General features: G+C 54.9%; 1 protein-coding gene across 10 annotated transcripts in view; it reads right to left on the bottom strand.

Annotated features, from left to right (window-relative positions):
- Window positions 1-12,737, bottom strand: part of EVI5L (ecotropic viral integration site 5 like) — a 28,325-nt gene extending 15,588 nt beyond the window's left edge. For 8 of the 10 annotated variants that reach the window (XM_054051890.1, XM_054051891.1, XM_054051897.1 and 5 more), the window contains exons 1-10: window positions 12,590-12,737; window positions 6,792-6,990; window positions 4,804-4,993; window positions 4,419-4,643; window positions 3,285-3,359; window positions 2,784-2,909; window positions 2,121-2,264; window positions 1,871-1,960; window positions 1,461-1,558; window positions 1,301-1,361 (exon numbers count right to left, since the gene is read on the bottom strand). In XM_054051890.1, coding sequence (XP_053907865.1) covers window positions 1,301-1,361; window positions 1,461-1,558; window positions 1,871-1,960; window positions 2,121-2,264; window positions 2,784-2,909; window positions 3,285-3,359; window positions 4,419-4,643; window positions 4,804-4,993; window positions 6,792-6,940 — 1,158 coding nt within the window. In that variant the 5' untranslated portion in view covers window positions 6,941-6,990; window positions 12,590-12,737. Of the gene's footprint in view, window positions 1-1,300; window positions 1,362-1,460; window positions 1,559-1,870; window positions 1,961-2,120; window positions 2,265-2,783; window positions 2,910-3,284; window positions 3,360-4,418; window positions 4,644-4,803; window positions 4,994-6,791; window positions 6,991-7,260; window positions 7,353-9,722; window positions 9,744-12,589 lie in introns of those variants that run through there. The other 2 variants (XM_054051894.1, XM_054051892.1) reach the window with 2 other exon arrangements.
- Between the last annotated feature and the right edge of the window lie 2,549 nt (window positions 12,738-15,286).

Here is a 15,286-nt window from a genome sequence, read left to right as displayed (position 1 = left end):
TGGGATGGATCATGGTGGCCCCAGAATGGCTTAGATGGCCCTGAAATGGCTTAGAAGGTCTTGGGATGGCTCAAACCATCCCGAAGATGGAACGAAGTGGCCGTGGCATGGCTTAAATGGCCTCGGGGTCAGCTTCAATGGCCTTGGGGACACCTGAAATGGCATTGGGATGGGTCATGGTGGCCCCAGGATGGCTCAAACAATCCTGAAGATGGGACAAAGTGGCCCTGGAGTGGCTTAAATGGCCTCAGGGTCAGCTTAAATGGCCTCGGGGACACCTAAAATGGCTCTGGGATGGATCGTGGTGGCCCCAGAATGGCTTAGATGGCCCTGAAATGGCTTAGAAGGTCTTGGGATGGCTCAAACCATCCCGAAGATGGAACGAAGTGGCCCTGGAGTGGCTTAAATGGCCTCAGGGTCAGCTTAAATGGCCTTGGGGACACCTGAAACGGCGCTGGGATGGGTCATGGTGGCCCCAGGATGGCCCCAGGATGGCTCAAACAATCCTGAAGATGGGACAAAGTGGCCCTGGAGTGGCTTAAATGGTCTTGGGGTCAGCTTAAATGATCTTGGGGACACCTAAAACGGCACCGGGATAGGTCATGGTAGCCCCGGGATGGCTTAGAAGGCCCCAAGGATGAGTCGATGGTTCTAATGGTCCTGAAAATGGGATAATTTGGCCCTGGGGATGGCTTAAATGACCCTGAGATGGGTGATGGTGGCCCCAGGATGGCCCAGATAGCTTCAGGATGGCTTAGATTCTCCCAGGGATGGGTAAATGTCTCCAGGGATGTGTGAAAGCGGCTCTTTATGGCTCCAACTGCTCTGTGACAGGCCAAGTGGCCCCAGAGTGGCCTAAGTGGTCCTTGGAGACATCTTAAATGGCCCTAGAGATGGTTAAATGGTCCCGAGGGTGGGTGAAAGCGGCCCTTGATGACTCAAACAATCCTAAAGATGGGACAAAGTGGCCCTGGGGACACTTGAAATGGCCTTGGGATGGGTCGTGGTGGCCCCAGGATGGGTTAGATGGCCCTGGGGATGGGCTAAGCCATCCCAGAATTGCTCAGATGGCTCTGGGAATGGGTCAAGTCATGGAATCAGAGAATCATTAGGTCGGAAGGGACCCAACTGGGTCATCGAGTCCGACCATTCCCAACACTTCCTAAACCATACCCCTCAGAAGTCACCCTGGGATGGGCCAAAGCGGCTCCAGGACGGCTTAGATGACCTCAGGGATGGGCTAAGTGGCCATGAGGATGGTTCAAGCGGCCCCAGGATGCCATCACTTGAGCTGTCTCACCTTGATCTCGATCTGCTCCTCCATCTCTTTGTTCTTGATGGCAGCGTACTCCTTCTCCAGCCTGGTCGGGACAAGGAGACAGGTTGGGACATGACAATGGGGACCAGACGCCCTGGTCTTGCACCCCACGGTTGTAGGACCTCACTCAGGCCCATCTCACCTCTTCATCTTCTTAGGGTTGTACTTGACCTGGAAGGCCTTGAGGATGAGTTTGTCGGGACAACTGTCGAACTGGTGTGGGATCACCTTCTGGAAGTACTGTGGGGGCAGAAATGGGACATGAAACGTGGCCCCAAAACAGAGAAACCAGCCCCAAAGTAGGGTCCTGTTGGAGAAAGTGGTCTCCAAACAAATCCAGCTGGGAGAAACCTGCCCAGAAACACTCTGCGTGGGGCTAAATCTGTCCCAAAAGACATCTCCTTGGACAAATCCAATCCAAAACACGTCCTGTTGGGCAAATCCAACCCAAAACACGTCCTGTTGGGCAAATCCAGCCCAAAACACGTCCTGTTGGGCAAATCCAACCCAAAACAAATGGACAAATCCAGCCTAAAATCCACCGGTACGTACCTGGGACATGCCCTCCATGTCAAGCTGGATGAGCTCAGCCTGGTTGAACTGCAGCAGAGCCATTCCCACGCGGAAGACGATCTCCAACCCCTGCAGGAAGGGTCCACGTTTGACCCCAGACCTTTTCCATCCAGGGTTTGGGGTTCTTCTCCCCAAAACCAGAGCAGCTGGCGTGGGGAGAACGTTTCTACGTTTAAGTGCGAAACGTGGTTGTAGTCCCTTTTGACGGTGTTGGTTGGGGTCCCATTACCTCGTACATGAAGATGTCGAAGACTCGCGTGGCCACCGGAAGAGGGAAGGTCGTGAGGAAGAGGGTGAGGAACCAGGACGAGGCGTACATGGAGGTGAGGAAGCTCTGTGAGCGGAAGTGGATGTTCAGCTCCGGCAGCTGCTCCTGGATGCAAGAAAGGGAGAAAAGGAAGAGAAACGAGGCCTGGTGGATGGTTTCCAGGGTCATTTGTAGCTGACGAGCTTTGAACAAGTCCACGAGGTCTTGTGGAGGTCCCTGAGGGGTCTCATGGAAGGTTCTGTGAGGGTGGGCTTGCGGATGGTCCCCAGGGTCCCATAGGTGTCCCTGAAGTCTCACAGATGATCCCTTTGGATGTCTCATAGATGTCCCTCAGGGCATCTTGCGGATGGTCTCTCTGGACGCCCCACAGATGGGCCCTCCGGGGTCTTATAGAAGCCCAAGGGTGTCCACGGACATCCTCGGGATCTCCCCCCTTGAGGAATCACGGATGCTCCTCAGGGCGTCTCATGGACTCCGCCAGGATCTCTGTGTTGCTGGACAAGAGCCCACTGGAAGAACCCATTTCCCCCAAGAGCTGCCACCTCCCTGTCCTTGTCCCCTGGCTCTTGTCAGCACATCCCACCCCATTCCGGCATTCTGGGGGGGTCAAGGGGTGGTGCCCACCTGCAGGAGGTACTCGAACTGGTAGATGCAGAGCCCCAGCTCGGCCATGCTGGGTTTGAAGAGCTCCCGTAGGCGGTATTCCTGCATCAGCCTGACGAACACGCAGAAGGCCTCTTCTTCGGGCATCTGGAGACCCAAAAGGACAAGAGTTCCTCCTTAAAAGTCCGCTGGAAGCCTCTTTTTCTTCATTCCATCACCTCATGATGGGATGGGATGGGATGGGATGGGATGGGATGGGATGGGATGGGATGGGATGGGATGGGATGGGATGGGATGTCCCAGGAGCCGTCCCCAGGTGAAGGAGAACGTAGATGAAGCGTTTTAAACCCCTCAGGAGGAAGGGCACTGGTGGGAACGAGCACATGGGGGTGGTGGAAACCATCTCGCTTTGTTCCTCAGGATCAAGGAAAATGGGATTCTCCAAGCCCATTCTACCAGGCCTCTCCGGAAGGTGTTAAAACTCCATCGGCAGGTTCTCCTCACTCTGGGGTCATCACAAACCTGCATGAGCAGCAGTCCCACGATGAAGGCGCTACCCTGGCAGTATCCGACCTCCCGGTCCACCAGCGAATAGGCCTGAAAGGAGGAGACAACGCTAAAGGAATCCATCTGTGAGCAGAGGGATTGGCTGAGCCACCACTCCTGCTTCCCACGGAAGGCCAACAGCCTCGACCGCGGCACGTGGGCTGTGGGACGATGCGGTTGGGAGCAACCCTGAGGAGAAGAACTGGAGGGACTGGGAGATGAGAAGCAACACGGGAGCCAGCAACGCGTGATCACAGCCAAGAAGGTCAACCGTGTCCTGGGCTGCATCAGAAGAACAGTGGTCAGCAGGGAGGGAGGGGATCCTGCCCCTCTGCTCCGCTCTGGGGAGACCAAACCTGGAGCCTCGTGTCCAGTTCTGGAATCTCCAACATAAGAAGGAGATGGAACCGCTGGAACGGGTCCAGAGGAGGCCATGGAGATGATGTGAGGGCTGGAGAACCTCTGCTGTGAGGCCAGGCTGGGACAGTTAGGGTTGCAGAGGAGGAAGAGGGGAGGAAGAAGGAAAGGGGGAGGAGGAGGAGGAAGGAAAGCAGAGGAAGGGCTTTCTCCAAGGTCATGGAGTGATAGGACGAGCGGGAATGGCTTCAAACTGGAAGGAGGAAGATTTAGATTGGACATTAGGAAGAATTTCTTCACGCTGAGGGTGGGGAGGCCCTGAGCAGTGGTGGCTGCCCCATCCCTGGAGGGGTTCAAGGCCAGGTCAGATGGAGCTTTGGAGCCCCTGATCCAGTGGGAGGTGTCTCCATGGCAGGGGGTGGGACTGGATGGGCTTTGAGGTCCCTTCCAACCCAACCCATTCCAGGATTCTTTGTTTTGGTTGACAACGATGTTGCTCCACGCTTGAATTTAGACCCGAAATTACTCCAACTATTTTGTGTCTTAACTGAGTACTTAACGGGGGGAAAAAAAAGAGATCTGGGATGGATGGAGAACAAGATCCTTTTGCGAGGGAAGGGTTGTCCTGGCTCCAGAAGTTGGTGGTGGAAACCAAACCCATCAAAAATTAATACCCAGTTAAAAGAGCTTCAAAAGCGGATGCGGTGTCTGGGCCGCGGCCAAGAGCCGGCGCCGCTCGAGGAAAGACGTTACCTTCATGACGTTGAAGAGCACTTCCTGGCCCAGGCTGTCCTGTCCCTTGAAGAACTCGTGCTCCGGGTAGGTGCGGGCGATGTCCCGTCGGATGAGCTTCTCGCAGGGCGAGGACATCTTGAGCAGCTCCGAGTATTGGTTTTTGACGGGCATGTCGGTGGCACTGCAGAGCAGCTGCCAGACGATGGCACGGAAATGGTGGGGGATCCCTTTGCGGATGAGCTCCTGCAGAAGAATGGATCAAAGACCTGAGAAAATGGGTTTTGAGAGGATGGTGAAACTCCTTGTGGGTGCGGAGATGTTGTCCTGTCCCACCATGGGGAAGGTTGGTGCAGATTTTGCCAAGAGGGTTAAAGTATAACTAGGAAAAAAGCTCCGTCCTCACCTTCAGAAGCTTCTCCTTCTTCTTCCTCCACTCATCCCACTCGTTGACGATGCGGCCCCAGAGGATCCAGGTGTCCTCCTCGAGGTGGCTGAGGTTGGAGGAGGCTGAGGAGCTGGAGACCAAGGAGGAGCCGCTGTTCCTTCGCGAGCCATTCATGGAGCGCATCGACTTGGAGTCGGCCTCCAGCAGCCTGCGGGAGATCAAGAGAGCTCCAAAAACGTCCAAAAGGAGGAGGGAGCCCCCAGAAATACCCCAAAAGAGTAGATAATCCCCCAAAAGCAGCCCCAGAGGAGGAGAGAGTCCCCCAAAACAGCCCCAGAGAAGGAGGAATTCCCCCAAACAGCCCCAGAGGAAGAGAAATTCTCCCCAAAAACATCCTGAAAAAGAAAGTATTCCCCCAAGACAGCCGCAAAGGAGAAGAGATTCCCCTCCAAACATCCTGAAAAAGGAAATATTCCCCCGAAACAGCACCAAAGGAGGAGAAATTCTCCCCAAAAACATCCTGAAAAAGAAAATATTCCCCCGAAACAGCCCCAAAGGAGGAGACAGTCCCCCAAAACAACCCCAAAGGAGGTGAAATTCTCCCCAAAAACATCCTGAAAAATGAAATATTCCCCCAAAACAGCCCCAAAGGATAAGAGAGCCTCCAGGTTCAAGGATCAAGTTTAAATCCCACTGCTATTCCTTTCAAACTGTCCCCTCCTTCCAGAAATCCCTGCCTGAAGGAGCAAACCCGGGAGAAAACCGAACCTTGGAAACAGAACCTTGCGTGAAGGAACCTCATGAGGTTCAACAAGTGCAAAGTCCTGCACATGGGTTGGGGCAATCCTTGGGTTCAATCCAGGATGGGGGACGATGTGGTTGGGAGAAGCCCTGAGGAGAAGGACTTGGGGCGCTGGAGGAGGAGAACCCCAAGATGAGCCAACCGTGTCCTGGGCTGCATCAGAGGAAGCGTGGCCAGCAGGGAGGGACGGATCCTGCCCCTCTGCTCCGCTCTGGTGGGACCAAACCTGGAACCTCATGTCCAGTTCTGGAATCCCCAATGCAAGAAGGGGATGGAACTGTTGGAACGGGTTCAGAGGAGGCCACGAGGATGATGGGAGGGCTGGAGAACCTCTGCTATGAGGCCAAGCTGGGAGGGTTGGGGTTGTTCAGCCTGGAGAAGAGAAGGCTTTGAGGACACCTCAGAGCAGCTTCCAGCGCGGAAAGGGGCTCCAGGAAAGCTGGGGAGGGGCTTTCTCCAAGGTCATGGAGTGACAGGATGAACAGGAATGGCTTTAAATTGGAAGGAGGAAGATTTAGAGGAGACATTAGGAAGGAATTGTTCATGGTGAGGGTGGGGAGGCCCTGGCCCAGGTCACCCAGGGCAGTGGTGGCTGCCCCATCCCTGGAGGGGTTCAAGGTCAGGTTGGATGGGGCTCGGAGCCCCTGATCCAGTGGGAGGTGTCCCTGCCCATGGAAGGGGTTGGAACTGGATGGACTTTGAGGTCCCTTCCAACCCAAACCATTCCAGGATTCCATGAATCCATTCCATTTCACTTGAACTGGTCACACACAAGGTCACCGTGTTTCTCAAACCATGACTTTTTTGGCCAAACTGCATCCGTTCACCTCAAAATGAGACTATTGGCAAAGCAAAGGGCGACCACTTGACCAACGGTTGCATTTCTACTCCGTGAGGATCATTTAAGCCATCACGTGAAGATAAAACAGGTGTTGGAGGTGTTGAAGGCCACGTTGGATGGGGCTTGAAGCAACCACATCCATGGGAGGTGTCTCCAGGGCAGGAGGTGGAACTGGATGGGCTTTGAGGTCCTTCCAACCCAACCATTCTATGATAAATCCTAAACCGGAGCATTTTCATCCCAGCCAGCGCAATCCATTGGGAGAGCAGCTCAGCGTTGTCCTTCACCTTTGAGTTTAAGGGAACATCTCCAATTAAAAAAGGGGAAAAAAAGGCCAAAAGACCTCGGCCGGTGCTCGCTCACCGGTTCTGCTCCTCCAGCTTCGCCAGCAGCTCCAGCTCATCCGGGCTGAGGTTCTCCGAGTCGGAGGTGGGCGAACACGCCGGCGCAGAGTTGACTGATGAGAGGGCTTCATGGGACGAGGAATCCGGGCTGACGGCCGGTGACGCCATCGCGGTGGGGACGGCAACACAGCGACTCCGTAAGGATTCTGGGGTCTCACCTGGAAGACCAAGTGCGAGCTGGATGTCATGCCCATCTTCTCCTCCTCACTGTGTGCTTCGATTCCCTTTAAAACCTCCCTGTTTGGGTTGATCTGATGGGAATCAGGACGCGAGCATCACTCGATTCACATCCCGTGGCGATATCCACTTAATTCCCCCAAAAAACTCAATTTAAACCCAGTTTTTCCCACCAAAACGCGTCTAAACGCATCATCCCACCTTCGCTTGGAATTAGGTGAATCAAAATAGCCTAAAAAACTGGAATTAACCTCAAATTAGCCCTCATTTCAGGAAGGAAATGCAGGAAGAGAGGATTTACAGGACACCATCCTCGCTGCGGATTCGCTTCAGGGGTTGAAGTTGCCCAGTTTGCCCATTTCGGTGGTTTTTTGGGGATAAATGCTTCCCTAAAGGAGGAAGAAATCCTGGTTTGGGATTGCAGGGCCTGGCAGAAATGGGGTGGAAAAGGGGGAGTTGAGGGGTGCTGCAAAAAAAAAGGCCTTAATGGGGCATCTCCGGTAGGGATTTGCTGGAGGATCATCAGGGACTGGGAGCCCTCCAGGCACCTCAAGCCTTATTTTGGGCTGAAAAATGCTCATTTTGGTGAAAAATTGCTGCTGCCGCGGATGAAGAAAGCAGAGGAAAGAGAGAAAAAGCAGCAGTACCTGAAGGATGCGTCGAGAACGCGCGATTATCCCGATTTGGGGCTTAATTTGCGCGGATTAAACTATAAATCAAAGAGCTTTTAACAATAAAAATCCAGGTTTCCAGCCCAGTTTTTTTTTGGGGGGAAAAAACAAAGCCGATGCAGCAAAACGAGATCAGAGAAGAGCAACGAAGGAACGGGGGAAAATTCCATGCTCTTCGGTTTTCCCCAAAGCAGCAAAATCTAACAGAGCAGGAAGAACCGGGTCAATTGTTAATGGAATTCGCTCATTAAGCAGGGAATTTTATACCAAGGGAGGGAGATGAAAAAGCCTTAATTATATTTAATTCTGCCCATTTCTGCCCGTTCTGGGATGGGGGTCGTCCGGCAGCGCCGTCGTCTTCAGGAAAGCTATTAATTTCTTTGATTTAATTAATATTTCCTCGAGAAATTGGGCTGATTTCACCAAAAATACCGATTTAATGGCAAAAATAACGAGCGCTGCCAGTGGCTTCGCCGCAAAATCCTAAGTTATTGATTAAACCGGGGTCAACGGGGCACAAGAAGGGCTTGAAATGGCTTTTTTTGACGGAAAGATGCATTCCCACCGGGGGAATAAAAGCAACAACCCCACACGGACGAGCGTGGGGTGGGCAAAACCGCGTGATTTTTGATTTCCAACCCAAAAATGAGGTTGGAAAAGGGTCACGTTGGGGATTGGACGCAGTAAAACCAGGTGGGAATGGGAAAATCCAAGTTGTAGGTTTTTTCCAATGGGTTTTTGGGGTGAAATGGTGGTTTTCCAGTGTTTCGGTGGGGAAGGAGGTGGCGGTTGTCATCGTTGCAGGGTTCTTGTGCTCATCGCGAGGCCACGGGTGGCAAAATTTGCTGAAAAACGCTGGAATTTGGAAGGAAAATAAAAATATGGGGCGGTTGTCAAAGGTGCTGAGGAAAAAGAGGGGAAAAAAAGAGTAGAAATGGTTCTGGAAAGGCCACTATGGCAGCCAAGGGGAGGGAATTGGCCCAAAAGGGGCTCAACAGCTCCTGATTTCAGCCTATTTGTGATGGAGGAATCATAAAAATTAGCTTTTTTATGGTTTAGGTCACAAAACCCCTCGTCAAATCCGCTTCATTTCCCCCTCAAACACCACTGCTCAACCAAATCGCCGTGAAAAAGGCCCAATTCCAGCACGAAGGCGCAACGCCGGGGGCACCGGCGAGCAAAATGTCCACGTTTTGCCCCCCCTGCACTTCAAATCTGCCAATCTGGGGTTATTTTGACCCATTTTTGTAGCTCTTCTGTGGGGGTTTGTACCGGTTTTGCGATGGTTTGTGCCTTCTCCATCTCTTTTTACCACCCCATCTTCCCCCGATTTATGCCTTTTCCACTGTTTTACACCTTTCCGCCCTATTTTATGCCCTTTCCACCTAAATATATACACTTTCTGCCCCGTTTTGTGCCTCTTCTGCCTCATTTTGTGCCTCTTCTGCCCCATTTTGTGCCTCTTCTGCCCCATTTTGTGCCCCTTCCGCCCCTTCTGCCCCATTTCCCTCCTTTTCCACCCCATTCCACCTCTTTTCTGCCCTTTCCTCCCTGTTTTTATGCCTTTTCCACCCCATTTTATGCCTCTTCCGCCCCATTTTATACCCTTTCTGCCCTATTCTGTGTTTCTTCCTCCTCGTTTTACTCCGTTTCTGGTTTTCTGCCTCATTTTTCACCTTTTTCACCTCATTTTGTGCCCTTTCTGCCCCGTTCTATCCTTCTCCCTCCTCATTTTACCTCATTCCCTGTTTTCCTGCCCCATTTTCTGCCTTTCCCACCTCATCTTACACCCCTTCTGCCCCATTTTACGCCCTTTCTGCCCCGTTCTATCCCTCTCCCTCCTTCTTTTCGCCCCTTTTCTCCATTTTACCCCTTTTCCGCCCCATTTCACATCTTTCCCCCCACATTTTACTCCTCTTCCTCCCCGATTTACGCCTTTTCCCCCTCATTTTACGCCTTCCCCCGCGATTTATGTCTTCCCCCCCCCCCATTTTACGCCTTTCCCCCCCCAATTTTTGAAGCATCTCAGTGTCATTTCGCACCTTTTCCACCCCATTTTCACAGCATTTCCAACGCCGCTTTCTCAGTGCCGTTTTCAGCCTTTTTTGGCCCAAATTTTACTGCGTTTCTGAACGGTTTCCACTTTTTCCCTGGACCTTTTTCACCTCCTCGATGAGGTTCCTCAAAGCAGGGATTGAACCCCAGGAATTTTTTGGCAGCGACCCCTCTTTCCATCACCAACCACCCAAAATCAGCCAATTTGCCGGAAATCCCAATTCTTAACACGCAAAAAGAGGTGGAAAAGGCAAAATAAAACGGATTCAACCGCCGATATTTCAGCGGGATGTTTTCCACTTTTCCCAGCGACCGGAAAAGAGGTAGAAAACGGCTAAAAATGGCCTTAAAACCCGCAGGTTTTGATGAAGGCGAGGACGAAGAGATGAAATTTGAACCTAAACCCCCCCAAAAACCACCACCAGGTTTTAAAACGACCCAAACCCACCCAAAAAAGCCGATGGGAATTGAATTCAACACCGAAACGGAGCGAGGAAATCACTCTCCCCCGATGCCGGCAACAAAACTGTATTTCCAAATGGGGCTTTTGGGGGAAAAAATCCCCCAAATGCCACACAAGTGGTGAGTTTTCAGGGTTTTCTCAGCCCTAAATTGCTCAAAATAAGCCTAAAAAAGGGAGAGTTTGGGGTTTTTTCACCAAAACAGGGTGGGTTTTATTTCCCTTATCCGCGCTGCCGGTGGCAGCAGGTATTAAACGCCGCCGGTAAAGCTCGATTGCCGGAAAACCAGCAGAAAAAAGGGAAAAAAAATGAAAAGGAAGAGGAATTTGGGGGGAAAAACCCCCTGCAATTTGATGGGAATTGTCCTGAAAGAGCTAAAATCGCGGGGTTTGAACCCAAAAGCAAAGGCATGTCCTGGCCAGCACAAAGATGTGGTTCCAGGAGGTGATAATTCCCACCCCCCCCCCAAAATAAATGACATTTGGGGGGCGCAGCTGAGATGGGGGGGGGCAGTTCCCTCCTGCAGCTCTTCCCCCCCCCCCCCCCTTTTGGATTTTAACCAAAATCTGATGATTTTAAGGGAAAAAGAAAGCAGGGGCAACACCCTCTTTGCACACAGGGGTGCAGCAATGGGGAGGGGGGGGCTAAAAGGGGGGGGGGAATAGGGGGAGAGGGACCCCCCTCTATAGTGTGAAAGCACCCCCAATGCTGCTGCCCCCCCCGCCCCCCCAGTATAGCCCAAATGACCCAGTATGGGGGGGGGGCACCCTTGTGGCTTCCCCCAATTACCCCCGCAGAGGGATGGCGGGGGGGGAATTTACCCCCTATAATGGGGACCCTCATTACGCTATAATCTGGTGGGGGGGCAATTCCCAGTTACCCTATAGTCTTGGGGGGGATCCCCCAGTTGCCCCCATATCGAAGGAGGAGATTATCCCAGTGCCGCGCCCCCTCACCCCAAGGGGCACCCACAGAAACAGGGGGAGCACTAATTACCCCCCCCCCATTTGGGGAGGAACCCCCATTACCCCCTCTAAAATGGCAGGGGGGGGTTTTACCCCAAATGATGCCCTTACTATCACCCCTTCCTCATAGCATGGGGGGCGTTGGGCTTTGTCCCCCCAAATTCCCCCATCACTCACAAGGAGCCCCTGCCTCCATTCCTAAGGAAGGAGGCCCCCCCCTCTATAGGGAGCCCCCCTCATTCATAGGGAAAGAGCCTCCCCCAGCCCCTCATTCATAGGGAGCCCCCCTAATTCATAAGGAGGCCCACATCAGCCCCCCATTCATAAGGAGCCCCCCCCCTCCATTCCTACCCCCCCTTCAGAGGGAAGGAGCTCCCCCCCCAGCCCCCATTCAAAATCAGCCCCCCCCATTCCCACTCATGCCACCCAATTCATAAGGAGCCCCACTGCCAGCCCCCCATTCCTAGGGAGGGAGCCCCCCAACAGCCCCCCCATTCATAAGGATCACCCACTGCAGCCCCCATTCAGATGGAAAGAGCACCCCCCCCAGCCCTCATCCATAGGGAAGGAGCCCCCTGCCCCCCATTCCCCTCAGTCATAAGCAGCACCCCCCCATTCCCCCCCCCCATAAGGAGCAACCCCCCCCATCATAGAAAAGGAGGCCCACTCCAGCCCCCCAGTCATAGGGAGCGCCCCCCCATTCCCCCCCATTCATAGGGAAGGAGCCCTCCCCATTCATAGAGAAGGACCCCCCCCCATTCCCCCCCACTCATAGTGAAGGAGTCCCCCCCCATTCCCCTCATTCATAGGGAAGAAGCCCTCCCCATTCCCCCCCACTCATAGGGAAGGAGCCCCCTCCCCATTCTCCCCCCTCATAGCGAAGGAGTCCTCCCCCCATTCCCCTCATTCATAGGGAAGGAGCCCCCTCCCCATTTCCTCCCTTCATAGGGAAGCCCCCCCCCCCCCATTCCCCTTCATTCATAGGGAAGGAATCGTCGTCCCCATTCTCCCCCCCTCATATGGAAGGAGCCCCCCCCTCCATTCCCCCCCATTCACAGGGAAGGAGCCCCCCCCCCCCCATTCAAAGGGAAGGAGCCCCTACATTCCCCCCATTCATAGGGAAAGACCCCTCCCCATTCCCCCCATTCCCCTCCCCATTCCCCTCCCCTCATGGGGAAGGAGTCATTCCCCCCCCAATTCCCCCCCATTCATAGCGCAGGAGCCCCCCCACATTCATAGGGCAGGAGCACCCCCCCCATTCCCCCCCATTCATAGGGCAGGAGCCCCCCCCCATTCATAGGGAAGGACCCCCCCTCGTTCCTCCCCCTCATAGGGAAAGAGCCCCCCCCCCCCCCCCATTCCCCCCCATTCCCAGGGCAGGAGCCCCCGCCATTCCTAGGGAGGGTCCCCGAGCCCCCTCCCTCATACCTGCCGGTTGCTGTCCCGGTGGCCGCCGTGAGGCTGCGCGGGGGGGCCCGGTGCCGCACCCCCCCCTCCCGGAGCCGAACGGGAGGCGCGGGCCCCGCCGCTGCCATGGGGGGACGCGGGCGCCGCCGCCGCCGCCGCCCCGACTGCCGCTGACTGACAGGTGGCCCCGCCCCGTGCCCAATCAGCTCGAGGCCTCCGCGCTTAGTCCCGCCCCCTCACCGCCACTCAGCCAATCGCTGCGCTCTGCCCGAGAATGAAGGGTGGGGAGCCATAAGCCCCGCCTACTCCGTGATTTCAACCAATCAGAGGAAACGATGGGCTTGATCGACAAGGAGATCCACCAATAGAAGACAAGGAGAGGCTTCCGCCTGCGGGGGGCGGGCAGAGCGGGCAGAGCGGCCAATGGCAGCGGAGCGTGGGGGTGATTGACAGGGAGAGCGGCCAATGGGATAACAGATCCGCTTGCAGTGGCACCTGGCTGACAGGAGAGGACAACAAGCCCCGCCTCTCACCATCATAACTGGAGTGGGCTGGAAGGGACCTCAGAGCCCATCAGTTCCACCGGGAATCATGGAATGGTTTGGGCTGGAAGGGACCTCAGAGCCCATCAGTTCCACCTCAAATCATGGAATGGGTTGGGCTGGAAGGGACCCCAGAGCCCATCAGTTCCACCTGGAATCATGGAATGGTTTGGGTTGGAAGGGACCTCAGAGCCCATCAGTTCCACCTCAAATCATGGAATGGGTTGGGCTGGAAGGGACCTCAGAGCCCATCCAGTTCCACCTGGAACCATGGAATGGTTTGGGCTGGAAGGGACCTCAGAGCCCATCAGTTCCACCTCAATCATGGAATGGTTTGGGTTGGAAGAGACCTCAAATCCCATTCAGTTCCACCTGGAATCATGGAATGGTTTGGGCTGGAAGGGACCTCAAATCCCATTCAGTTCCACCTGGAATCATGGAATGGTTTGGGCTGGAAGGGACCTCAAATCCCATTCAGTTCCACCTGGAATCATGGAATGGTTTGGCCTGGAAGGGACCTCAGAGCCCATTCAGTTCCACCTCAAATCATGGAATGGGTTGGGCTGGAAGGGACCTCAGAGCCCATCCAGTTCCATCCTCTGCCATCTGGAGAGACACCTCCCACTGGATGTGGTTGTAATGGGATGGATTCATGGAATCCTGGAATGGAAGGGGTTGGAAGGGACCTCAAAGCTCATCCCCTTGCCATGGGCAGGGACACCTCCCACTGGATCAGGGGCTCCAAACCCCATCCAACCTGGCCTGGAACCCCTCCAGGGATGGGGCAGCCACCACTGCCCTGGGTGACCTGGGCCAGGGCCTCCCCACCCTCACCATGAACAATTCCTTCCTAATGTCTTCTCTAAATCTTCCTCCTTCCAATTTAAAGCCATTCCTGTTCATCCTGTCACTCCATGACCTTGGAGAAAGCCCCTCCCCAGCTTTCCTGGAGCCCCTTTCCGCACTGGAAGGTGTCCTCAAAGCCTTCTCTTCTCCAGGCTGAACAACCCCAACCCTCCCAGCTTGGCCTCATAGCAGAGGTTCTCCAGCCCTCCCATCATCCTCGTGGCCTCCTCTGAACCCGTTCCAACAGTTCCATCCCCTTCTTGCATTGGGGATTCCAGAACTGGACATGAGGTTCCAGGTTTGGTCCCACCAGAGCGGAGCAGAGGGGCAGGATCCGTCCCTCCCTGCTGGCCACGCTTCCTCTGATGCAGCCCAGGACCTTCTGGGTGGTTTTTTGAGCTGTGATCACACGTTGTCAGCTCATGTTGGGGTTCTCCTCCCCCAGTCCTTCTCCTCAGGGCTTCTCCCAACCATATCATCCCCCATCCTGGATTGAACCCAAGGATTGCCCCAACCCAAGTGGAGGACCTCGGCCTTGGCCTTGTTGAACCTCAGGAGGTTCATGGGGTCCCACTTCTCCAGCCTGTCCAGGTCCCTCTGGATGTCATCCCATCCTTCTGGTGTGACATCTGCACCTCTCAGTTTGGGGTCATCTGCAGAATTGCTTTGAATCTGAGCAGCTGAAGGCATCTTCTCAGCTGAAGGGGTTGCAGGTGGATGGTCCCACCTCCCCGAGGAGATCGGGGGCTCTTATTGCTTGGTGGAAGATGGTGGGCAGCCCCCTCCACCCATGGGGTGTTGAGGCGTTGATGGCAGCTCTGTGGTGGGGTATTTAGGGCAGTGTCCCCTCTCTGTGGCCTCTTTGGGCACCTGTGTGGGGACACCCAGGATGAGGAACCCCAACCCCTAGGGCAGGGGGGGTTGGGGGGTCCTCGTTACCTGGTGGTGGAGGGATTGATGGTGGGAGGAACCCCATTCTACAATGACCCGAGTGTTGGGGTCTCCACTTCTCAGCGATGAGGATTGTGGGGTGACCGAGGTCCCCCATCCCATAGAGGTCCAGAGATGGAGACAAAGGGACCTCCTGGGATCCCAGGGATGGGGTCAATGGGGACCTCAGGTCCCCAGAAATGGGGGTGACAGGGGTCCCTCGTGACTCAGAGATCCGGGACTTGGGGCAGTGGGGGTCCCCAGAGGTGCCGGGTGGGGGACACTGGGACCCACAGTTCCCCAGGGACAGGGGCTGGGGGGGGCCTTGGGGGTGCCTCCAAGGACAAGAGTGAGGGGATGTCCCCGGGGAGGGGGGTATGGGGATGCTGAGAGTCCCTCT

The sequence above is a fragment of the Cuculus canorus genome, chromosome 30 (assembly GCF_017976375.1).
Source record: "Cuculus canorus isolate bCucCan1 chromosome 30, bCucCan1.pri, whole genome shotgun sequence".
Classification (NCBI taxonomy): Eukaryota; Metazoa; Chordata; class Aves; order Cuculiformes; family Cuculidae; genus Cuculus; species Cuculus canorus.
The sequence above is the reverse complement of the archived record's forward strand: the minus strand, read 5'-3'. Positions and strand labels throughout refer to the sequence as shown.